This window comes from Coenobita brevimanus, chromosome 93, assembly GCF_032717465.1.
Source record: "Coenobita brevimanus isolate Jiangsu-jjx chromosome 93, ASM3271746v2, whole genome shotgun sequence".
NCBI lineage: Eukaryota > Metazoa > Arthropoda > Malacostraca > Decapoda > Coenobitidae > Coenobita > Coenobita brevimanus.
The window spans coordinates 29256085-29282972 of record NC_137046.1 but is presented as its reverse complement, the minus strand read 5'-3'; the positions used below and the strand labels follow the sequence as shown (position 1 = coordinate 29282972).

At 42.1% G+C, this 26888-nt stretch overlaps 1 protein-coding gene across 2 annotated transcripts in view; it reads left to right on the top strand.

The window, feature by feature from the left end:
• The window catches only part of LOC145412627 (methionine synthase-like), a 419211-nt gene that overhangs the window by 353614 nt on the left and 38709 nt on the right, over window positions 1-26888 (top strand). For both annotated transcript variants that reach the window (XM_080282544.1, XM_080282543.1), the window contains one exon: window positions 6299-6486. In XM_080282544.1, coding sequence (XP_080138670.1) covers window positions 6299-6486 — 188 coding nt within the window. The remainder of the gene's footprint in view (window positions 1-6298; window positions 6487-26888) is intronic.

The window sequence follows — 26888 nt, the reverse complement described above, 5'->3', positions numbered from 1 at the left end:
TTTTCTAGTGGTTTCCCTCACCTGTTGCGTTAAGAAAAACTCTTGTACGAGATCCAGGAGTTTTTGGTCCCAACAGCTTTCTTGGCTATTTATATCTAGAGTATTCCAATTTATATTTGTATTGAAGTCCCCAGTTAGTATAATTCTTTCTGATTTCTCTTCCATTTTATGTAGCAAGGATCTTATACTCTGAATTGTACTCTCTGCCAGGTCCTCATATTCGTCACTTTCCCATGTGTTTGATCTGGGTGGCATATACAAATTGGCTACAATTACATTACCTTCAGATGTGTCGATCTCTACTGCAATCAGTTCTACTTGTGATGGTATATCTAGGTTTATTTCCTTGACTTTTAGATTTTTCTTAGTTAATATTATAATTCCTCCTCCTTTTTTAAAATTTCTGTCCCTTCTCCATATATTGTATTCCTCTAAGTTTAGTATGTCATTGGATATCCTTGGTGTTAATTTTGTCTCAGGCATAGTATTTGTGGTTCATTTTCTCTGACATAATCATTCATCTCTAGTAATTTAGATACCATTCCATCCACATTTGAGTTCATCAACTTTATCATCTTGTTTATATACTTGTCATGACATGGTTCTACTAACTTCCTCCTTTTTCTTCCATCCTGTTTGTGTACCACTTTCGTACCTGCAATCCTATTACTTTGTAAAAAAATTTCTTCATCTCCTCTTCTGATCTTCCCTCATTTTTTGTTTTTGCTTCCTCCCTTTTCTCTTTCAGTAATTCCAGTTCCTCTTGTGTTAGGCATCTTTTTATCCATACATTTTTGAACTCCTCTTTTTCCATAAGATTCTTTGCATTTTTTAGTATCTCTTCCACAGTGTTTACACTCTGGAAAGTCACCTTTAGAGGTCTTGTCTTGCTTTTCTCGTATTTCCCTAACCTTTTGTGTTCCTCTGTGTCTTTACTACAGACTTCCTCTGATACTTCTTTCAGTAAGCTCATTACATTTGTCATCTCCTTTTTGTCTCTAGTGATCTTGTTTTTAATTTCTTCCTCTTTTATACCAGTGATTACTATTGATTTATATATTTCTACTGAATCTCTGACTAACTTAGGATTGTTTTGGATTATTCTTTTCACTTCCTTTTTAATGCTCTTTTCCTCCACCCTTGTTTCTAAGTCTTTCTTTACTTTCACCATTTCAGCATACGTGGTTTCTACATCATTTTTGTAGCTTTGCACAGCTTTATTCACCTGTGTTATCTTCTCCTCAATATCACTGCTCTGGTCCATAAGACTGCTTGCTTGTCTAATTGTCTCTGTGTCATTTTTGAACTCTTCCATAACACTCTCGTGATTGACTACTGTACTTCCCATTTCACTCACTTTCTTCCTAAGCGTACTCAATTCCACTGTTAGTTCACTGATGGTTGTGTCTTTCTTATTGGCCTCCCTTCCTAGTTTTTCTGTCTCTTCCTTTTGCAAGTGCATTTGCTTCTTTATTTCATCAATTTCATTTTTGAAAGCCATTTCTAGTTTGTGTACACGTTCAACCAGTCTATTGTGAGTCTCCACTTCAACCAGTTCTTGGTAGAAATCATCATTTTGCTTTTTACTTTTATCCCTTTTCTTTTCCAAATTTGTTTTACTGAAGTATGTATCCATTTTGTAATACTAAATGAACAGAGTATGTACTTACAGAGTATGCACGCTTTCCCCGTGTTGCTGTAGTATAAACAAACCCAGCTGACTCAACGCATCGTGGTTCTTTGTTCTGTTTGAACCAGTCTTATTTAAACTTATTATTTCTTTTCCTTTTAATAATGAAAAATCATTTAGTCTAACCTGGTACAGAGCTTGACTCATTCAAAGATACTAATTTAGGTATTGCCACTGGCCGTGTTGGTCTGGTATGGAGCGCCGGTGCCGGACGTCTACCTTCGATGATTCCCTCAGTGTGTATGTGTGTGTTGTTCATCATTAGGTGTGGAATGTGACTGTGTTCTGCTGTGTAGTTTGTGAGAAGGGTCACTGTAGATTTGGCTGGGGCTATTTTGAGCCTGTTTGTGGTGAACCATTCGTTTAGTGTGTTTAGGTAAGGTTGGAGGATGTGTGCAGCTGTGTTTGCATTTTGGTGTGTACATGTGTTATGTCATCTTCATAGGAAGCTATGTGTATCTGTGGTGTGTGGGGTGTGGGTATGTCGTGCATTTATAGGTTAAATAGAGTAGGGGACAAAACAGATCCTTGGGGAACACTGTTTTTGAAGTTTCTGCTGTTCAGTGGCTGATCGGCAAATGTTACATGTGCACATCTGCCTGTTAAATAGTTTGCCAGCCATCTTTTTGTGTTATTGTGCATGTTTGTGCTGAATATTTTGTTTGTGAGGTTGTGGCAGGGTATGGCATCAAAAGCTTTGCTAATGTCTTATGTGACTAGGAGTGTTCTGTGTGGTAGCCTAGCTGAATTGATGCCATCAAAACCTCTCTGTGTAAGGTCTGTAAGAAGAGTGTTTGTGGAGTGTAGCAGCCTAAAACTATGTTGTGATGGGGCTAGATGGATGTGAGGTACTACAAAATTTAAAAATAGTAAGCTCCAAAAATATGTTGAAAGTAATTCTAAAGTCATTTTCGGACGCTGATGGTCCGGACAATCTGCTAATTTGGACAACCCTTCCCCCCATATAGTCCGAATGAGAGAGGTTCTACTGTATCTGGAAAAAACATACAACAAAGTAGACAGAGAAGGACTGTGGAAGGTTTTGCAATTGTATGGTGTAGATGGTAAGCTACTAGGTGCCATCAAAAGTTTTTATGATGGTAGTGAAGCATGTGTAAGGGTAAATTGGCATCTAAGTGAATAGTTCGCGATCGGTGAGGGCGTACAACAAGATTGTGTGATGTCTCCATGGTTGTTCAATATATATATGAATGGGGTGTTAAGAAAAGTAAAAACACGAGTGACCAGGGGATGGCGTTGGTAATGAAATGTGATGGATGGAACATCTCAAATTTGTTGTAAGCTGATGATGCAGTACTACTTGCAAATACCTGACATAAACTTGGTAGACTAGTGCAGAGTTTTGGTTATGTCTATGAGTATCGTACCTTGAGAGTAAATGTAGGAAAAAGTAAAGTGGTGGTTATTGAGAGAGAAAGTGACTCCTAGTGTGATGTTACAGTGAATGAAGAGAGATTGGATTTGGTGAGAGAGTTCAAATACCTGGGTACAGTGATAGAAAAGAGAGGAAAATGTGCAATAGAAGTGGACAGTACGGTGACACAAGGAAGGAAGGTAGCTGGTGCAATGAAGGCCTTGATAAGAAACAGAGGCTCGAGTGTTGCAGCTGCACGAGGCTTACATGAAGGAGTGGTAGTGCCAACTTTAACATATTAATGTAAGACTATGGTGTGGCATGAAAATGACAAATCAAGAGTGAGATCAGTGGAGATGGGACTGCTGAGGAACGTATGTGGTGTACAGAGAGTGGATAGGATGTGAAATAATGTGATTCATGAAAGATGTGGAGTGAGGAAGTCAGTGGACACAAGAATCGAAGAGAGTGTACTGAGATGGTATAATCATGTGGAGATAATGGATAACAACAGAGTAGTGCAAAATTTATATCTGAGTGAATTTGATGGAGGGAGGAGGCGAGGTAGGCCAAAGAGAAGGTGGAGAGATATGGTGGATGAGTGTGTGAGGAAGAGAAGTTTGGAAGTTGGTGAGGCTAGGGAACTGACAAGAGATCGAGCTGGCTGGATGATTGTTTAGAGAAGAAGTGCATGATCAGGGATTTGGCACCCCTTTTTAACATGACTGCCAAGCTATATGGTTTCCTGTATACCAGGAAACCATTTGCTATGGTGGGTGGTAACTATATTAACCAAATTGTGGTGCCTGGTGGTTTAGTGGGCAATTAAAGCCCTCCAGTCAGATTGAGCTGGTGGAAGGTTATATCCAAGGGATGGTTGGGGTTTATTGCTTATGTAATGCCAAACAGGGATGAGTGAGGCTGGCCACTCTCATCTTTAATGTCAGGACCAACTTGCCTAGTCCTGGGCTCATGCTTCTCATGGGGCAACACAGGATTAGATGGTGAATGATGAATTATTATTATGGAACTGTATCACTATCATCCTTATACAGTATATGAAAAAATAAAATTGAACATGTAAGTTCTATCTGTCAGTCTATAGCCAGATGCCAAAATCCCATAAGGAGTGGCCATTTGTCTTTGAGTTAGCTGTTTTGCGGGGAGGGGTGCCACTTTGTGGCATGTTAGGGAACACATATGGGTTTATTCTAGGGAACACATGTGGATTGGTTCTATGATTACCACCAAGCATTGTAAACAGTGTCGTGGCATACAAGAAACCATTAGGCTCCTCACTCAGTGTAAAGCCACCTGATAAGGAAAGAAGAGTAATAAAAAGTGACAGGAAAGATGGGAGAAATAGAATGAGAGGAGGGCAGACACAGAAAAAAGAATGATAAAGGTGTACAAAGAAGTAGGCAGCACTACATCAAGTGAGTGGATTATGGTTGCCACCACCTACCACCAACAGGCAAGTTAATAGTGAATATTTTTTGTAAACTAATCACCAAAACATTTGCCAGTAGCAGGTGACTGTCTGACATAGCCTCTTGTGTCTGACGTAGCTATGTTTGATGTAGCAGACTCTCAATTATCCTGCGTAATTCAGCCAACCCCTACGCCAGATATTGCATAGTACCCCGAATCGGATATCCATTCGCTGTCAAGCCAGATAATGTGTTACTGTCCATCTCGACCCTTTATCCTAAAAATTTTCTCACAGTATTACCCATGAGTAAATGATTAGAATTAAGCACAAAATACAATACAGTACTGATACAGTACATATAGTACACTAATACATTACATAATTTAATGGTAATCATACTGTACTCACCTTGTGTTGGCATTGACGGAGAGTAGGTAGTGTACACAGATATATCCTCGCTATACAGTAGTCAGAGCAGTAGGGCATTACAACAACAAGCAAAGCATGGGAGGCCACAACTAAGTCACAGCACTAGGGTTCAGGCACTGCGTGGGCCACAAGAGCAGAGCACGCAGATGTATCGTTACTGTATAGTGTCCACGGAAGAGACTGAGAGAGCAATGGCAGGCATGACACACCGGGTGGGCCGCTCCCGCAACGCATGGTGATTGTCTGGCACATTGTGGGGTCTGCCTGCACGTCAGTAGAGTCCCTTGTCTGAGCCAGAGGGCCAATTGCTTCCCATTTTTAAGCTGGGTATTGCATCGATGGATAACTTAGAGTTTACTGTAATTCAAACACAGTAGGGGCTTAACCCCTAAGCACCGGGTGTTGGTATGGACCAACGCTAGAGGGGTGGACAGAGTCCATCGGGTGTTGGTAGGATCCACAAATGCAATCCCACCACAGTTTGAATGGCCCGCTATTTGATCTTGTTGCTAAAGGGTAGGGAGAGATGCCGGCCACCCGACGCTAGAATACCTCGGTCTTCTGTCTGACTTAGCCAGGTGTTGAATGATGTTTTCTGAAACCTCCTTGTCAGATTCCATTCCCTCTTCATGCAGACCCCTTGTCTCATCCACCTTTACCAAGCCTCTGCCCAAGGATATTATAGGAAAAGACTCAGTGAAAGTGTTATATGGCATGCCATGGGCACCACTATTTCAAGTTTATCTAGTAATGGAGAAGTTATCATGTTGAAAGCAAAACCAAAGTCAGGGCCATGTACACAAGCATGGAGACATCCTGCTTCAAGGACCAAAAGTTCCTCATTTTCTTCATGTCCATACTCATCGATGCGACCAGCTGCAGACCTGGAGTTGCTTTCATTTGCAAGAAGAGTTGATGAGTATTATGGTCTTTAATTTGTTTCCCTAACTGCTATACTTTCCCAGATGTGAAGGTTTGAGAAAAGGCTATTTTGGGAAGTATACCCATAGGGAGAGGGAGATGGAGCCAAAATAATCCCAGCAAAGGTTAAGTATGTGTGAGTTTGATGTGTTGTTTGGAGTTGTAAAGGCAGAAGTCATTGGTATTATTTTGTTGACATGGGGATTATTTTAATCCATGACTAAAACCTTGTTATAGTATAAGCAAGCAATCTGCATTATTTGTAATGAGTTTTCTTAGACATCTTTGGGTTGATTCACCAGCAAAGGTGCTTGCATGCAGTTTATGAGCTAGTTTCCTAAGGTCTCCATTACCCTGCAGTGGAGGGAGGGAGGGAGGAAATGTACAGTACTGTACATCATAACACAAGCATTTTATGACCCATAAATACAGCATATTACTGTTATTCCAGGGGCAGAAGCAAGGCGGGTGTATAATGATGCCCAGAAATTGCTGGAACAATTAATCTCGGAAAAGGCCTTGGAGGCACGGGGGGTGGTTGGCTTCTACCCAGCTTCCAGTGTAGGAGATGATATTCTTCTGTACAGTGACCATTCAAGAACCAGGGTTCTAGCCACACTTCATGGCATCAGACAACAGGTAGTGTAAATTAGAACAGGATGAGATAAACAAAGAAATACGAGTGGTTGGATTAGTTTCAAGATATTTTGTCTACATTGTGTGGAGAGATATCAACACACAAATGAAGAAGTTTGGAAGCATTGTGGTGTTGATGCAGACGTGCTGAAAGGTCTTAGAAGCTCCCTCAGATGGTTTGGCTGTGTAAAGTGAATGGAGGATGAGAGATTGATTATGAAAATGTATACTGGTAAGGTGGAGGGAGAGAGGCAGCCAATGATGAGGTGGAATCATGAGGTGGAGAAGTGGATGAAAAGGTGATGTGTGATGGAAAGAGAGCAGTCTAGTGGCAGAGAACAGGTTGATGTGGTGATTAGTTCATGGCCATCCACGTGCGGCTGAATGTGACGGTGACAGATAGGGAGATAGATGGAAGTTAGTTTAAATTTATCATGTACTGTACTGGATTTTATTGTAGTTTTATGCCAGGTTCTAAGCCATACAGGGCCTGTTCAGCAAATATCTGACCTTATACAGTTACAGCTCACTATAACAGACTAATTGGGGACCAAACTACAGTATTCCGAAAAATGCAAAATTCCGATAAAAGTGACATCCGGACTTCCCCCTGCTAACTCGGACTTTTTTTTGATATATCAGACATTAGTTTGGATTGCATGAGCAGTTTTAAACTGTTTTGACTACCATTGTGGTACTGTACTGTGTTATAACTTCACGGCAATAATCAAGTGGTATAATATATATAATAATACTGTACTGTACACTGATAAACATGTCTTTTATTTACTTTATTGTGATGAACATAGCTGAAGTGGTCAGGCAGTCTGGACTGCTTCTGGCTTTATCGGACTTCTTCTGATATATAGGAATTTAGTCTGGCAGCTCCTCGAGTCCGATAAAAGCGAATTCCGGTCTATTGAAGTCTGTTATATCAAGTTTTTACTGTACTAAAAAAAAAAATAAACAGTTAACCTGTTGAGCTGGGACACTAATCCCCCTCAAAGTAGGCCCATTCTGACTTGATACACATAGCCTAACGTTCATTCCACTGCTGTAAACATTTTTCAAAGTCAGTTTTTGATATTTCGTGCAGGTGCTTTGTTACATTCATCATGATCTCTTCTCTCGTCTCAAATCGTGAACCCTTTAGCAGAGTTTTGAACTTGGGGAATAACCAAAAGTCATTCGGAACCATGTATAGCGAGTAGGGAACCTGCCAGACCTGTGAGATGTTGTGCTTGGCCAAACATTACTGAATCAGTTGAGAAGAATGGGCAGGGGCGTTGTCATGGCGCAGTTTCCAACTTGCTGCTTTCCAAATGTCTGGTCTCTTCCACTGAACTACATCATGAAGGTGACTGATATCATTGAGGTAGTAATGTTTCTTGTCAGTCTGACCTTCTTGTGTGTATACGTGATGTACAACACCATGATAGCCCCTAAAAAACTGTCAACATGCGAGTGCAATTCACCTTGCTGTGGACCTGTCATGCTTTCTTTGGCTGAGGTGACCCTGCATTCTTCTACTGGGATGACTGTACAGTACTTTGGTTTCTGGGTCGAACCCGTACAGCCAAGTCTCATTTCCAGTGACAACAGTCTTCAGAAAGTCTCGATTGTGATTTGCGCACTCCAACATGTCTTGAGCAACATTCATGTGAGAGAAGAGCTCATGATGAATGCAACAAAGCACCTGCAGGAGATGCTGGAAACTGACTTTGAAAGATGTTGGAGCCCGAGATCAGATACTTTCTGAACAGACCTCAAATTTGTCCTAGTTATTTTATTTTTATTTTATTCGTTATTTAGTGTGATTACTGGTAATTAATTTATTTACTCGTTAATTTATTTTATGCACAGCTGAGGATTCATGCTTTTGCTTTTGTCCCTTGGTCTTCATGTCTACCCCACTTTGCTCTTTGGAGTTTGGGCTTGTCTCTTCTGCTTTCTTCTAGCCTCTTTGGCTCCTAGTTGTTGTCCGATCAGAACTTTCCTAGAGGACATCTCCCAGTGGCCTTAAGACTCTTGGGGGAGATCTGTGCGAAAAAAGGGAACTGGTATGGCCCTGGCTGATATGTTTCTCCCTCTAGATATTGACTGACAGAGTCAGGTCTTCAGCAACTGTTCGTCTCTACTAGCAGAGCTGACAGTTTTGGATTCCTTGAGATATACTCACCTGTTAGTTCTCTCCAACTTCTTTCACATATGGCATTTTGCAGGAAGCAAAAAGTGACACTAAGCACCTAAATCGGGTGGGGAACATCCGGCCTCCGGGCCATGTAAGCCCCACAAGACCATTAGATCAGGCCCGGGAGGCAATTCATAAATTCGTTTTCATGAACTCATGAACAAATATTTCTCTCTCTCTCTCTCTCTCTCACTCCATCCATCCATCATCCAATCCTACATTGCCTCATCATTTTCATGAACTCATGAACAAATATTTCTCTCTCTCTCTCTCTCTCTCTCTCTCGATCCATCCATCATCCAATCCTACATTGCCTCATGAGGAGCGTAGGAGCCCGGGGCTAGGCAGTTGGTCCTGACATTTAAGATGAGAGTGACCAACCTCACTCATCCCTGAGTGGCATTACGTGAGCAATAAACCCAATCACCCCTTGGATATAAACCTTCACCGGTTCAATCCGATTGGAACACAATAATTACCCACTAAACCACCAGGTGCCAAAATTTGGTTATATGGTTACCACCCAGCATAGTAAATAGTTTCCTGGTGTAAAGGAAACCATTTGGCTTGTCTCTTAGTGTAGAGTCACCCGTAGGCAGAAGGAAGAGGAAAGAATGAAGGAATGAAAGACAGAAGAGGGACTGTAAAACCCATAGGCAGAAGTATGAGGAAAGAATGAAGGAAAGAAAGATAGAAGAAGATGGAAGGAAAGAAGGGTGGAGGAGAGGACAGGGCAGACACCTGAGAGCAGCACTACATTGAGTGAGTGGATGGTGAGTGCCCCCACCTACCACACTTATATCTATATCTATCTATCTATCTATCTATATATATATATACTGGGCTGGAGGTTTTGGAATTACATTCAGTGACACGATTCCCAACCTTTCCCAGGATTGCTTTCATTCTCCCAAAAGTTAAGTTCTGTTCTGTTGTAGGTTTCTAAAGGAAAGATGAAACAGAAACTCTGAGATCAAAACCATGGCTCATTCATGCCTGCATTATACTGTACTATACTTGGAGGTCACCGTCCACTTTGCCTGGTTGAGTCCATATTAAACTTTATTCACTTATCATTTTCTACTAACCCTTGACACATGTGGGTGTGGCCAGACTCTCTATAACTTTACTGTGGATCAGTTACCTCTCATGTAATGTGTGATCATAGAATCAGTATATACATACTCAAGAACCTTCTGAAGTGGATCATTTATCTTAGTTTGATCATAGACTCTCTCTCTGTTTTGGCCAGTGTTCCAAATATTGCAGAGATCAGAATAATTACAAGATTTTCCCCCACTTTACAAAATAACTCCAATAGAATTAATTTTTTGTAAAGATAGCAACCTATACCATATAAAGAGGAAGCAAAAAGCAACACTAACTGCCTAAATCAGGGATGGGGAACGTCCGGCCTCTGGGCCGTATAAGGCCCACAAGACCATTTGATCAGGCCCGTGAGGCAATTCATAAATGCATTTTCATGAACTCATGAACAAATTTATATACAGTATATACAGTACAATCCCAGCTATCCGGTATCCAGACAAACGGAATACTCAGAACAACGGTAAAATTCAAGGGCTGGTAAAAATGTCAGTAAGTTATAACTGTGCGCCAATTTGAATGGACCGCCAAACCGCCGTTTGATTGTGTCACGCGAGGCCGGGGGAAGTCAGACAAAGCGAGGTGAAGGCATTTCCGGCTGATGTAAATCCCTAGCAAATCCTCTTAACCACCCTTCCTCTCCCCCTCTTTCCCCTACTTGAATTCAGTCATCCTCCACACCCTCCAAAAATCACCAGTCTGCGTTTTGCCACCAGACAGTAAACAAGGTCTCTTGCTATTGTGTTCCTCTGATAGACGGTAATTTGTACACTCCAAAATGCCTAAAGTGCAAACTAAACGTAAGTGTATCGTGCTTACCTTGAAACAGAAGCTGGACATATGCAACAGACTTGAAAAAGGCGAACATTATAAAACACTAATGTCTGAATATAAATGTTAATAGGAATGAAAGTTTACTTTGTTGGAAGAAAAATAAATAAATAATATGCCTGCATTTCATACGTACATCATTTATTTTATTTTCTGCAAAACAGCTGAGTGGCGGGTGAGGGGTGGAGTGATGGAGGTCAGGTAGGGAAGAAGAAGAACAGTCGGAAACGTAAACAAACTCACGTGGGGGCACAGGTGTTGTGATAATTCTACAGTGCAGTCTTAACACATCATCAGTTCACTAATAAATGTTCAAGCTTTTATTTCTTTATTTTATTTTTCAATTTTTATGAGTACAGTACATATAATGAATACAGTAATTCGGTAAACAATGGACTGGTGTAATTTGCAGTACTGCAAATTGCTAGACATTGCACACGTGCGTTATGACCATGGTGTGTGTTTACAAGGCAGTTTTTCAGGCGGAATCTCTTAGTGTAACCCCTAATGTGACTGGTGAGTACCTGAACCGTATTTACTGCTGTGATAGCCTTTGTATAGATTTGACTTGAAAATCAGAAATACGGGAAAAATCTGTAACCGGGAAGGTAAATTCCCCAAGCCACCCGGTTAACTGGGACTGTACTGTATATATATACAGTACCCTTGCGTCCAACACGTGTTTGTCCAGCACGATTCGCGTCCAGCACGGAGAGCAAAAAATTAATACGATTTAATACAATTTAATTACTGTAACGTTGGGTCTGGTTAGTACTTGGATGGGTGACCACCGGGGAACACCAGATGCTGTTGGCATCCCTACGTCAAGTGGGGTTGGTGGAGGATTAGTGCCCCTCCCTGTAAAACAATTAACTCTAGGCCCTTGGCCACCCTGTCTGGGATACATGGCGTCTGGCAATGAATGAATGAATGAATAATTACTGTAACACGGTTGCATTAGCATAACATGCACGGAGCTCCAAGAAGTGGGCGAAATCCGCAGAGTTCGCCTCTAGCACGATCACCCCCGATCCAGCACGGTCATACTGGACATTCCTGTGATGCTGACAGTCAGTCAAAACTTCTGATCAAGTTGCCTCCCCCACCCGCTATCGTGACGTGATCATGATGTCGCTCAATCAAAAATGCTTCTGCTCTCACGTGATGTTTTGTTTAAATTTCTTCAGCCACAGTGCCACTCAGTTGCATAATTCGCATTGGAAGGTGCTTTTTTCTTGCTGCATTTTCTGCCCTTGCTACTGCATTTTATCCTGCTCACGATGCCTAGGAAGCCTTCTGAGAACCTCAAGAAGTGGCGGCACCTCCCTCAGGCTACCAAGCTAGAACTCATCAAGAGGAAGAAGAAAAGGGAGAGGAAAGTGGACATCGCCAAGGCCTACGACGTGAATGAAGCCAGCATGAAGACCATAATAAAAAACCAAGACAAGATCCTGGCAGCAGTGCAGGCTTACGGATTGCTAGGACAGGCAAAAGCAGGACCTTCCATGGATGTGGATGAGGATAGTGATTCTGAGTGTGATTTCGCAGGATTTATGAGGGAGGTTGAGGAGGAGCAGGAAGCCATTACCCGCTAGTTACGCCAGCAGCCATCCTCCGGGGACCCAGTAGGACTACCTACAGCCTCGGATACCACCTTCCATTTCCAGCAAGCCCACGAACACTATCCTAAAAGGTTAGTTATCATTCATAGTACAGCACCATTTATTATAATTACAGTAGTACCAATATATGTAAAGGTATATGGTATGTATTTAGGGTGACTTTTCCTAGGGTTGCTGACATAATTCATTTTTCCCCATAAGCTCTGTTGTTTGTCCAACACGTTTTTGGTCCAACACGGGACCTGTGCATGACAATATTACAGTGTTGGATGCGAAGGTACTGTATATATATATATGTATATATGTATCCTCCTACTTTCTCTATACTCATTTCAAAGCCAAAGGTGGCTGTTGTGTATATATACGCAACGACTTATCTTGCTCTCGTGTTCCTGAACTTGATTCTTCTGAATTCTCCACACTCTGGCTTCGGCTTTCCTGTCATTCTCTGACTAAATATATCTGTGCTGTTTACTTATCCCCTAATTCTACTGACTATCAAAAATTCTTCAATTATCTTACTTCTACGATGGAACACATTCTATCCATTTCTCCTTTCTCTGAAATCTCCATTCTTGGAGATTTCAATGTTCAGCACCACCTTTGGCTTTCCTCTCCTTTCACGGATCCACCTGGTGAACAAGCCTACATCTTTTCTATCCTTAATGACCTAGAGCAGCTTGTACAGCACCCTACCCGTATCCCTGACCGCCTTGGAGAGAGCTCCAACATACTTGACCTCTTCCTCACAACTAATCCTTCTGCTTACTCTGTTAATCTTTTCTCTCCGTTGGGCTCCTCCGATCACAACCTTATTACCTTAACCTGTCCTATCACTCCGGTACGGCCTGTGGACCCTCCAGGGAAACGTCGTCTGTGGCATTTTGGAGCCGCAGACTGGGAGGCCCTCAGGCAGTACTTCTTTGATTTTCCCTGGAATGATTATTGCTTCCATGGCCGTGAGCCATCTGAGTGTGCCTTGCGCATTACGGAGGTTATTCTCTCGGGCATGGAAGCATACATTCCTTTCTCATATCCTTTGACTAACACAAGAAAGCCCTGGTTTAATCACACTTGTTCTAATGCTGTCCGCAACAAGGAGAGGGCCTACAAAAGGTACCGGAGCCAACCCACCCCTGAATCACATCATCTTTACGTTTCTGCCCGGAATCGTGCTAAGTCTGTTCTTCGCTCTACTAAAAATAATTTCATCCATACTAAATGCTCTCAACTCTCCAACTCGAATTCTTCCCGCTCCTTCTGGCATCTTGCCAAAAATCTTTCTAACAACTTTACCTCATCATCCTTCCCTCCTCTTTTCTACTCTGATGGTTCTGTAGCTATTTCTTCTACTGATAAAGCAGATCTCTTCACACAGACTTTCTCCTCCCATTCCACCTCAGACGATTCCGGTGCTGTTCCTCCATCACTTCCCCCCTCTGACTTCCTCATGGCTGACATTAAAATTTCTTCAGTTGATGTATTTTCTGCCATCACTGGCCTCAGTACTAACAAGGCATATGGGCCTGATGGGGTCTCTCCTATTGTTCTTAAGAACTGTGCTTCTGTGCTTACACCCTGCCTAGGCAAACTCTTTCGTCTTTGTCTGTCAACTTGTACCTTTCCTTCTTGCTGGAAGTTTGCTCTCATTCAGCCAGTCCCAAAGAAGGGTGACCACTCCCAACCCTCCAACTATCGTCCAATTGCTTTAACATCCTGTATTTCAAAAGTTTTCGAGTCAATTCTTAATAGAAAAATTTTAAGGCATCTTTCCTATCACAACCTTCTTTCCGATCGTCAGTATGGGTTCCGTCAGGGACGCTCCAATGGCGATCTTCTCACCTACCTTTCAGACTCCTGGTCATCCTCCTTTTGGGACTTTGGCGAAAGCTTTGCCATTGCACTTGACATCTCAAAGGCTTTCGATCGAGTCTGGCATAAATCTTTAATTTCCAAACTGCCCTCCTACGGTTTCTATCCTTCTATCTGTGCCTTCATCGCTAGCTTCCTTTCTGGTCGTTCTATAGCCGCTGTTGTAGACGGCCATCGTTCTTCTCCTAGATCTATCAACAGCGGTGTTCCTAAGGGCTGTCCTATCACCAACTCTCTTCCTTTTATTCATCAATGATCTTCTAAGCTGTACATCTAACCCTATCCACTCATACGCTGATGACTCCACCCTTCACCTTTCCATTCGGTTCCCGCAACGCCCATCTCAACAGTTACTTCAACAAACAAGGGATGAGGCTATGGCACACCTAATGTCTGACTTGGCTCGTATCTCTGACTGGGGTAAAAATAATATGGTTGTCTTTAATGCATCTAAGACTCAGTTCTTACACCTTTCAACCCGACAAAATCTTCCACAGGTATACCCACTAATGTTTAATAATATTCAGCTTAATCCTGCATCATCCTTGAACATGCTTGGGGTTTCATTTACTCGGGACTTATCTTGGAAAGATCATATTACATCTCTTGTAAAATCTGCTTCCAAGAGATTGGGTGTGCTAAGCCGACTCCGCTCTTTCTTTACCCCTTCGCAATTGTTGACTCTATACAGGGGTTTTATCCGCCCCTGTGTTGAGTACAACTCTCATGTGTGGGGAGGCTCCCCTCATACAGCTCTTCTCAATAGGGTGGAGTCAAAGGCTTTTCGTCTCATTAACTCTCCTCCTCTTACTGACTCCCTTCAACCTCTGTCTCTTCGCTGCACTGTTGCATCCTTATCTCTTTTCTATCGCTACTTTAATGGTCACTGCTCCTCTGAACTGTCTGCTTGCATTCCTCCACCTCTACGACAGGCGCGTAGCACCCGTCTGGCAGCAAACTCTCATCCTTTTTCTGTCCAACTCTCTAATGCAAGAGTTAACTGTTACTCCCAGTCTTTCATTTATGCAACAGGTCAGCTCTGGAACTGTCTCCCTCTGTCTGTATTTCCTGCTGCCTATGATCTCCAGTCTTTCAAACGCAGTGTGTCCAGGCATCTCAAAATGATCGGATCTTGAATTTGGCTCTATATTGTATTTTGTTTTTCTCTTGGAGGGAACTGTTACTGCGGGCTCATGGCCTTTGGTTCCTTCTTCCTCGCATAAAAAATATATATATATATATATATATATATATATATATACTGGGCCACAGTTGATTTTAAGTTGATAATTTTGTATGGCCTGCAAATGATGTTAAAAATATCCTAATGGCCCTTAATAGGAGAAAGGTTCCTCACCCCTGGCCTAAATGAAGATATTTAAGCATGTATAGTACAGTACTGTACCTATACTTAAATCTGACAGATCTCTTTTACATATATTTCTAAGGCGTGCAACCTTGCACTGAGACTCATGACATGATTTAAACCTGTGCAGTTATCTTTTTGAAGCTCTGAAAATTGTTAGGCTGACCCTTCATGCAAATTTCTCAGCTGCCATCCTTAACTTTGCTCCCTTCATCATCATGCTGGTACCTGTCTGCTGGTACCTGTCTGTTGCCTGTACCAGTGCATGCTACACTTACCTAGCTCCATTGTTCTTTAGTCTTGTCATGACCTTCCTAGTCTTCTGTTTGTCCATCTTCAGTGCAGTTGAGAACTAGGTTGTGTAGGCGGTGAGTTTGTTGGGGGATCTTGTAATATCAGAGAGAGTTGACTGGGACAACTTTTACTGCACAGTTATATGAGTGCTGGTCATTGTAGTGCAATATATGCCTCTTAGTCTCTAAAGTGAGTACTGTCTTAATTCCATTCTTAGTCATGTAGATTTTGGCCACTGTCCAATAACACACAGACAGCACTTGCTCTCTGAGGCAGGGAGTGTACTGGCGGGTCATGTGGTGGGAAAAAACAGCTACATGTGCACTACAATCCTCATGCCTAATGCCTTCACGCAAGAAAGGAGGAAATTCAAACCAACTTTAACCCTCTCAGGTATCATAAATTATTTTTCAAACAATATCCTCTGACAAGGTGCAAGCAACAGTGTGTTCTATTAACAGCGGTCCAAATACAAAAGAGATTATAGTAAAACCTCGATATAACAGACTTCAATAGACCGGAATTCGCTTTTATCGGACTCGAGGAGCTACCAGACTAAATTCCTATATATATCAGAAAAAGTCTGATAAAGCCAGCAGCAGTCCGGATTGCCTGACCACTTCAGCTATGTTCACCACAATGAGGAAAATAAATGACATGTTTATCAGTGTACAGTACGGTATTATTATATATACAGTAGGTACCCACAGTACGCGAGTATATGGGCAGCAGTGGAGGTTGCTTACTAGGAATTTCCGTACTGTGAATACACAAACTTATGGGAAAAATTACATGTGGGCGGCACCCCCCTTCATCGGTAACCCTTGAGACTCCTTTCAGACCTAAATATTGTACTGTACAGGGAAGTTATCTAAGACATGTTACCTAAGATGAAGTAAACCAACAAGATTATGGCTTTGCTAGGTAAATCAACGAGGATATGGCTTAACTAAATCAACAAGAATATGGCTGCTCACCTTAGCCCAAGAGGACAACAGGTTTAATGGAGGTAAGAAGGGGATCCGAGGCAGGGTGAGGCACCTAGCATGGGTTTTGGGACAAGTTGCCGTCAAGTCAATTCGCCATCACAACAATAACAAGACAGTTTGCCATCATTAATGAAGACAGCTATGGGTGACGCTAGAATATGTATTCAAAGGCGACTACACCAAGTAAGAAACAAGTTAATTATTGTCTGATGGCGTATTTTCACAGAACCCTAGCGTGCCCTCCTACACCACCCGACGCACCACTCTCGTCACCAACACTTTTGACACTTTCACTAGCTAATGCACTCATTTCATTCATAAACCCTTCAAAGTGAAGTCATCACTTCGTCCACTCACAACTGACAGTGTTCGATGTTCTTGAATATTTCCTTGAATATATCTAGGGCACACAGTACTTGACTGAGCTCCATCATTGACAAGTCTCTACTCTTCATCACTGGTGATTGGCTCTTCGTGGGGTGGCAGTGTCGTGTGCTCGGGGTAAACCCCAACTTTGGGCCATTCTTCACTGCCGTCTCGCCTACAACGAGTTCAGTTTGTGTACTGTTAAAAAGTACACTGAAATTCGGAAAAAAAATAGGTCCTTGCGTACAATGAGGACCACGTAGTCTGAACTTGCGTGCTGTGGGTACCTACTGTATTATACCATTTGATTAATGTAGTGAAGTTATAAAACAGTACAGAACTGTATTGGTAGTCAGAACTGTTTAAAAACCATTCATGCGATCCAGACTAATGTCTGATATATCGGAAAAAGTCAGGATTAGCATGGGGAAGTCCAGATGTCGCCTTTATCGGAATTTCGCATTTTTCGGAATGGTTTGGGCCCCAATTAGTCCATTATAGTGAGCTCTTACTGTACTGTACTAGCAACCTGCAGGTTATGTTACTTTAAGACTGACTGGATACTGAATGAGTGTAAAGCAAACATATAAAATGAGTTCTTTGGACATGCAGTTCAGGACTGAATAGGGAGGATGCCAGACATCGAACTGCATGGAGGGCTGCCATCAGGTGACCAAGGCTGGTGCATGCAAGCACGTTGGAGCCTTTATAAACGAAATGATATGTATCATGCATAGGCCCTCTTCTTCACCTTTCGCTTCTAACCACCATGTCACATATTAGTAATTTGTGTTGCTGCACTCACTTTTTTGCACCCTAGAACTTCAGCATCCCTCATCAACCTCATATCAGCCTTCCCTTCCAGGATATTGTGTATCTGGCTACTGTTTCCTCCAGACTCGTAATTAACGTACTCTCTCTCTTTTTCTAAAATGTGTGTTGGACACAATCCTATTCATTGCCTCTCCCAAACTCGAGTATCCCTTCCCCTTCCACGTTCCATGTACCATATATGCATCCTCTATGCACCCCATCATATCCCTGAGCAACTTCACCTACATGACCATTTAAGACCCTCCCAAAAGTACAATCTCATTATATCCTATACCATGTACCTCATGTGTTAAGTCATCCCAGAAGCTATCTTTTCTAGATCAGCCAAGTCAGCTTGCGGAGCACACACCGTTATAAATGAAATTGTGAGCGTATCAAACAAAATTATTACTGCCATAATCCTTTCACTCATTCTCTTACATTCATGACATATGAGGCATCTAGCAGCAGGGTGACATATGCGCCAAAATGGCCAATGGTGAGTTATTCCCGCCAATATGTAGGTGGAGCCTTCTAGATCCTCCCTGTATAAAGCTACATACAAACAGAACCCTTGTGGCTGGCTGGCAGATGGGCAAGTGTCACGTGTTTTAGACCTTGAAAACCCATAGAGGAAGTCTGTTCCCACATGGCAGAAGGACGTATGGGCCACGAGCGACAAGCCATTGGAAGGCCGCATATCAGTACTAGCCCCCAGCCTCAACCAGTCCCCCACCAGTGTCCCCCTTAACCTCGCAAGTGGTTGATGGGCTGCACTGTCCTCTGCCCATTTTGAGTGCTTTGAGTGCTTTCAATTAAAAATTTACAATATAAAAATTAATCAAAACTCAAGAAATTGTTGTATTAATATAAAACTTTCACAGTTTATTAATTTTTATGTTTATTTTTATTTGGATCACATAATTATAACCCAGGTTAATATTTTGTGTTTGACCCTCAATGGGGGGGAGTGCGTTTTTTTTTTTTTTTTTTTTTTTTTTTTTTTTACAATGGATTCATTAAGTTGCATTTTTTGAGAGCATTACGTTGATATAAAACATTAGTTTTTTCTTTATACCGTTTATGTACACATTCTTCAAATTTAAGCTTCAATTACTTGAAAATAACCCCCTTGTGCATACGTCACTCTGCCGCTAGACGCCTCATAATCCACCCATTTTTTCCTTACCCAGCATACTCACACTACCATATCCATCTTCCCTTCCCTGCAAAAGTATCTTATACCAACAACCCCTTCTGGCAATCCTTTTGGTTGAGCCTAACCTCCTGCATACAACCAGCATCCACCCGCCTTCTACTCATTGCCTCGTCCACTTCCCTTGCTCTGTCCTTCAAACTGTCTGTCAAGAGTGGTGTTCCTCAGGTCTCTGTCCTGTCATCAGTTCTTTTGCCTTTATTCATCAGTGACCTGAGCTGTACATCTAACCCTTTCCACTCATATGTTGATGATTCCACCTATTACCTTTCCATTTGCCTCGCAGCGTCCATCTCACCAGTTACTTCAACAAACAAGGGATGAGGCTATGGCACACCTAATGTCTGACTTGGCTCATATCTCTGACTGGGGTAAAAGTAATCTTGTTGTTTTTAATGTGTCAGAAACTCAGTTCTTACACCTATCAACCTATCACAGTCATTCACAGGAGTACCCACTAATGTTTGATAATATCCAGGTCAATCCTGCATCATCTTTAAACATAGTTTGGGTTTAATTTTCACAGGATTAATCTTGGAAAGATCATATTACATCTCTTGTAAAACCTGCTTCCAGGAGATTAGTTATGCTAAGTTGACTCCGTGCCTTCTTTACCCCTGCACTGTTGTTGACTTTATACACGGCTTTTATTCCCTCCTGTGTGGTGTACAACTCTCATGTGTGGGGAGGCCCCCCCCATACAGTTCTTCTCAACAAGGTGGAGTCAGATCTTTTCGTCTGATTAACTCTCCTTCTCTTACTGGCTCCCTTCAACCTCTGTCACTTTGCCATACTGTTGCATCTTTATCTCTTTTCTGTTGCTACTTCAATGGTCACTGCTCTTCTGAACTGTCTATGCACCCCTCCACCACTACAGTGGGCGCATAACACCCATCTAGTAACAAACTCTCATCCCTTTTCTGTCCAACTCTCTAATGCAAGAGTTAACTGTTACTCACAGTCCATCATTTATGCAACAGGTCAACTCTGGAAGTGTCTCCCTCTGTCTGTATTTCCTACTTCCTATGATCTCCAGTTATTCAGTCGCAGTGTGTCCAGGCATCTCAAAATGAACAGTTCGTGAATTTAGTTCTCTTGTTCGTTTGTTTGTTTTTTTATGGAGGGATCAGTTTGTAGGCTCCTGGCCTTTGGTGCCATCTTCCTTGCATAAAAAAAAGAAAAAGAAAAGGAAACTACCCACATTCCAAGATGCCACTCTGATCCCCTTGCGTGGGTTGGTATCATCAGGCATCTGCTTTTTCTCATTTTTTGTAATGTTATTAAAATTAAATTGGGGGAGACAGAGTACAGGCCTCACCCACATGCACTGCCCCAAGTCCAGGCAGGGGACCTGGGACTCTTAGCTCACCAATCATGACCAGTGACAGTGGCCTCGGGGCTCGCTGCCAGGACAGCTGCAGGGACACTCTCCAAGCATGCCTTGGCACTATAACTGCCTTGCCATTCTGCACCCACTGATAGGACAGCCTTCAGGGTCACTACTCCCAGGTTCAGGGCCCCCTCTCAATTGGGCGGAAGCAACAACCTTGGAACCGCATTGCCCTGCACCCACTAGCATAGTGTCATGAATTCACCAAATTGTGTTTTTATACAAATTCACGACATTGTGTTTTTATGGGAACTCATGATGCATTAGTGAAAACCCAGAAATATTCACTCAGCTAACCGTCCCGACAGTGCTCCAGTCGGGATTGTTCTCAAAACATTCGTTATTGTTTCACTAGTGATTGTTTTTATGCACACCCTCAGCTCATTACAGTGATATTTTTATGTATTTATCATTCCACCGCCCTGCCTCTTTAACCATTAACCCGCCCCGTCCCGACCACTTTTTGACCACTGGTACCCCCCAATCCCGACCATTTTTCGACCCTTTTTTTTTTTGCTAAAACTTTCGCTTTTGGTGAGAAACATCGAAAATTCATAGAGAAATCGCTCACCTGAGGTTTAAAATACTCATTACAGGTAGGAGAGCCTCCTTACCTTACTGGGTTTTCTATCAGGCTGGCACCAAAGAAAACGAGTTCTATGGGAGGATAACTATTTCACACCACTCATAAACGGTATTTATTTATTTACTGTTACGAATTTATATGTAGTACAAGAGTATATTGGTTTTCAAGCAGTAATATAGGCATTATAAGCATTGTTTCACTCACTAATACCTGACCTTTTTTTGCCACATTACCTGATCATCATTTCTAACTGTTTCTTCCTCTAATGCTATGTAAAGTTTGTCCTCCACATTGTCATTGACTGGGGAATCACTCGCCCTGAATTTTGTACCGTGGCATGACATGGCTATACTGGCCAGGTCACTGATAACAGGTGAATTGCTGAGAAAAGGGCATGCAGGGGGGGGGAGGAGGTCATGCTGGGTAAGGCATTGTCTCTGCCTGGCATCTTGTTGAGGAAGGTGTCCCGTGTATACATACCAAAAATGACTCGCGAAAATTGAAAATTGTGGAAATTAAGAACCTTGCAATTGCAGGACGTTGAAGTACGTCCTCGGGATTAGCTGTGACAAAACGTGAGGACGTGGAAGTACGTCCTCGGGACGGCGCGGGTTAAGCTAAGCCACGCCCACTTCTGGTGATCATGTATTGCTTTGTGGCTGGCATGAGAACATTAGTTAGTTAGGGGAGGATCCCAAGAACAGTGCAGAACAGTGAAGAACCCATCTTGCAGCTTATCACCCAGTCTCTAGCAGTTCTACGACCCCCGCACCTCCCCACCGAATTGGTGATTGGCAACAGTGGATGTCACATGCAGTGCACAGCACAGTGACCTGAGTAGTAGAGCCGCCCAGTCTCTTTGCAGCCACAACTTCATTTTCTCCACTGACTGGTATTTTCTTTCTGTGTGTTTTAGGCATAAGAGTATTAACTAGTTTGTCTGATTTGAGTGAGTGATTACTGTTTTAAGTTATATCTTGTAACGTAAGAATTAATTTTGTTTGTTATTAATAAATTTACAGTTCTTTTCTTTGAGCTTGATTAAATATAAGAATCATGTTCCATTTCTCCATATTACATACTTTAGTGTGCTACTCCCAGTTTGCACAAACTTCTTATCTTAATCATGATTGATAGATAAGCCGGTCCTTTTATATTAATTCATAGATCTGTTTGCGCCAGCCAGGAGTTAGCACCAGCAAGAATCTGTCTTAATTATTGATTGTCAGGGGTAAGTACGCTTTCTCAGAGGCCAACAGTATCAACAAGTCAGCATTCTTGAGTGATTAGTCTCCGCTCTGCACTGTTGAGAAAGTTTATGAAATTCTCGTTTTTAGAGAATCGGCGAGGTAAGCCAGCATAAAGTGAAAACTTACTGCTTTATTTCCTAAGTCATTAGCCTTCATGTCAGTGGTGACATTCCTTTTTTCTCCCATAAGTGGTGGAACTATATTCAGTATACAGTAATCCCGTTAAGACCCGGATGGCCAAGTCCTGGACACCCCAAGTCCTGGACATTTTGGTCCCGGGTCCTTGGACACACACACACACACACACACACACACACACACACAAAAAGTGTTCATCCCTACATTAAATTTTCCGCACGGTGACGAACAGTTGTGTTTTGGCGCGTAGTTCCTCCGATGTCCGCTAGAGCGCCCCTGCGTCCTCCCCAGTTCCTGCCTACCTATTGTCGTGACTGCACGCTTGTTGCCATGGCTGCCCATGTGCTCATTTTGTGAATAAACAGAGAATAAACTGCAATACCTCGCCACTAGACCACATGGGAATTTGCAGTTTTGTACAGTGTTAAGAAATTAGGATTCAGAGTGCAAAGGATTAAGTGCAGAGTGCAACACTGGCGTGTTGCAACTGGCATAGTGCAAGTAAGAACAGAATGTGCAGTGTTAAACAATTATAATTCACAGTGCAAAGGATTAAGTGCAGTGCAACACTGGATTACTGTACGTGCTTCAAGTGCACCTTCACCACTGTCTGAGCCATAGAGGAGGCAGGTTAATCTTCGTGATGGCCATGGACATGTCATAAGTACCCTGTACACTGCTAAATGTTTTCCTTACTCCTGATTTCTAATTCTCTGGTTCCTTTTCATTTATTTCATGATTTCTGTCCCTTATTTGTGTGCATAGGTCTTAAATAGGGGCTGTGCATATCCAGTAGGGAGTTATTTAGGTGGCTTTCAAAGTTAGGTTGGGTTGGGGTCTTTAATTACCTGTCCAGGGGCATTTTTTCCAAGTCCTGGACAAAACCAAGTCCTGGACATGCCTTTGGCTCTATTACATCGGATCTTGGTGGGATTACTGTATTTCTTTTCCCACCGTGACAACTGACGACTTATTTGCATATTTCACTTCCCCCTTGACACATAGATCCAAGCCCCATCCCATCTTAGTCCCAAAAAGTATGCTGGCAGAGCCAGCATCACGCCTCCCCTCAATAGGTCTGCCACTTGGCAGCAGAGACAAAGTTTTCTGGCTGCATGTCCTTGCTGGCGTCATCCCCCGTGATGTAGTGGGGTCATAGCATGATGTGTAAAGCACATGTAGAGTAGTGCATGAAATAGTCAGAGAAAGATGTTTGGGAAAGAATGCTGTTCTAATCTCCATGTTAGTGTCGTACTGAAAAGGTCAGCAAAGGGGGATGGTCAGGATATACTGATGGCTAGTGAAACAGGAGCTCCAGCTCTTCATTTCACCACCATTTGTGTTCTAGGTAGGAGAACCACCTTGATTTGGCTGGTGCTACAGCCTACTCCCTAAGGCTAGGGATTTAAATCTATGGAAGTACATCAAAGCATGAGCAGTTATGGGGAAGATTACACAGGAAACTCCACTCCAGTGATATGGAACCCTTGAATTGTCAAACAGTTCCTCTCTCAGCATAGTCAAACTCTCAGGATCGGGTCCTTCAGCTGCAAGTTAAACTTGATATCAGTAGTCATTTGTATTCAGAAACAGGGAGCCTCCTGGTCTCAAGCACTGTTCTTCATCTCAAAAAGGATTTTCCATCTGGTGCATCTCTGAGCCACCCACCTCTAAGAGAGAGAGAGAGAAAAAACATGTGAGGAGATGCCCTCTCCCTGGAAGTCCACTTTGTCAGTGGAGTGGTCTTGCTCCCATGGAATGTTCATTTTCATGTTGTCTCAACACATTCCTCTTCTGCAAACAGTCCTCTCCACATCAAGACTTAATGCCAAAATCAACTGATTTCTTTCTGTCTCAGGACAAAGACAAAAGGACCAGATGCCTTCATAATATATGTTTCTCCCTCCAGTAGCATAAATGATTCAAGATTATAGGTTATGATGGCACTATTGTGGCCCTCTCCATCATGGTGCATAGACCTACAAGTGTGGTGCTCCCATGTCCTGTTGCCTGCACTGCTTCAACACCCCATTCACAGGCAGTCTCATACCATCATTAGCTCTTCATGTATGGAGTTTTTATGTAACATCTACTAATTTTCTGGTCAGAAGTAGTGACAGCATCCTCCTGGAGGGGTGTACCCCCATCATAAAATAACCGATATGAGTCATATTGGAAGTCCTTTACCATACATTATTTGGACATCCCAGAAACTTTCCTTCCATTACTCCTCTGCAATTTTTAGATTACCTTTCATACTGTTTAAAAATCTTTCCAGGTTCCATTGTCCCTCATTTCACTGCCTTATTATGATGGCTTTCAGTGTCTTCACTAAAACAATGTCTCTCATAAGGAGAGGTTTTGACTTGGGCCTGTCACCTTTGACACCCACTTTTGCATGGTCCATTCAAAAATTCATGAACGTGTTGAGATCCACCTTCCCACCTTACTATTAACCCATACCTCGCTGGGCAAAAAAAGACTAATACCTTTTACACTGGCTGATTTTTAATTTTTTTCTTTTTTCTGGCTAAATGGGCTTAATACCGCAATATAAGATCCCTGGCACTAATAAAAGTAATCACCAAAGCCAGAGAGTTGGTTGAATCAAGTCTGGTTGGTGCCAACTGGACCGCTGAAATCTTCAAGGTAAAGTGCGAGACTTTCTCATGGTCATTGACCCCTGCCAGCTGACTGTGTTTGTGGGTGTGGCATTGGCTTAACGTACCAGTTACTGTATATATTTATGATGAAAGAAAATTGTTGAGGACGCATATACCAAAGCACTGGACACTTCAATGTTGCAGGACGTAGATCAGCGTCACTGGTGTTTTAGATGGGGATGTATATCTGCATCGCCAGCGTGGTAGGGGTTAAGTGACCCAGGGACAGTGGATTCTGTTCAAAGTCCTCTTCCTTAACCCTTTAACCGCGGGCTTGATTTGCTTTTTCTTGCGGCACCCGCGGGCATATTCGCGCTCCGACAGACTCTCTAAAAATATTTGCCAAAAATCAGTTATTAGTCCTAGAATATTAAAATCACATATGCTTATGATACATACCTTCAGCTTTCTCCTGGGGTGTTTGTTGAGCCTTCGTCAAGTACCGTAGGACTTGTGGAGACCTCTGAAGTTGGGTAACGAAGTCTCCACTTTACACTTCCCGACAACCCGTAATATGATTACCACAGCCTGATATTATCACTAGAAACACCATTCTATGATTCTCAAATAGTTTGGCATCCATATTCCAAAAAAAAAAAACACTGTGAAAGCAATGAAAATTACGAGGGCGTATGACCTTCCCACTTGCGCTAGTTCGCCACAGGTGTTGTCATTTATTATTCATAAAGACACTCACAGTTTATATTTCTATTACTATATAACACTTATATATATCTACAGTCTTTATCCATAAGTTTCCTTCAGTAATAGTAGTTTATTGTCACTGTAGGCATTCAATTTCTTTCAGTAAAATACGTAGCATTCACTTTCTCGTCCCGTATACTAGCATTGAGAGTGAATGTCACTTTCACCTTCACTCTCATAACTCATAGTATTCATACATGCTAGAGTGAAACTTTCACTTTCATTACTCCAAGTATATATACTCGTATTCTTATAATACCACTCATTTACATTTCTATTTATGTTCTCTATTTTATTTACATTATTTACATTTCTATAATACGGGATTATGGCGTCTGGCAATAGATAGATAGATAGATAGATATTTTATTTTACACTGTGGTATGCACTGTCACTTGAAGTAACTTATAAAACTATTTTCCACTGTTTACTTATATTTATATTCATTGCTTTCACTTGCTGTTTACACATTATTTATACATTATTTACAACTCCACTTGCACTGTTTTACTCAATAGAAAGATCGTAGTCACTCTCTTTCAATTGTCAGCCCTTTACCTCTTTCCACACGAGGTTTAGTAGGGGGTAAAGGTCACAGGGCCCTTTGCATGGGGCTTAAACGCGGGGGGAAGTTAGCAGGAGCAAACAGACATACCTTCACCTTCGAAGATGACAGTAAACTGAAAGGGGTGGGCCGGGGTGGCCTACCTAGGGAAATGCATTACTGCCAACGTCAGCTTCTTGACAGCTGCTAATATATAGCAGTGAAATGATTGGCAGGAAATCTAGACAATACATAATAAATTAGGTAGTTCCAGATGAATGTAAATATCACTTAGGCTTCTCCCTTCCCTCCTTATATATATTTTTAGTACGAGAATAGATTTTACGGCATATTTCAAGGGGAAATAAACAGCAAAAATTAGCGAACGAGTGCACGTGAGGTATTGTCAGGTGATAATTAGCCAATTCCAGGTGTATGGCACTCTCACCTACCTTATTTCTT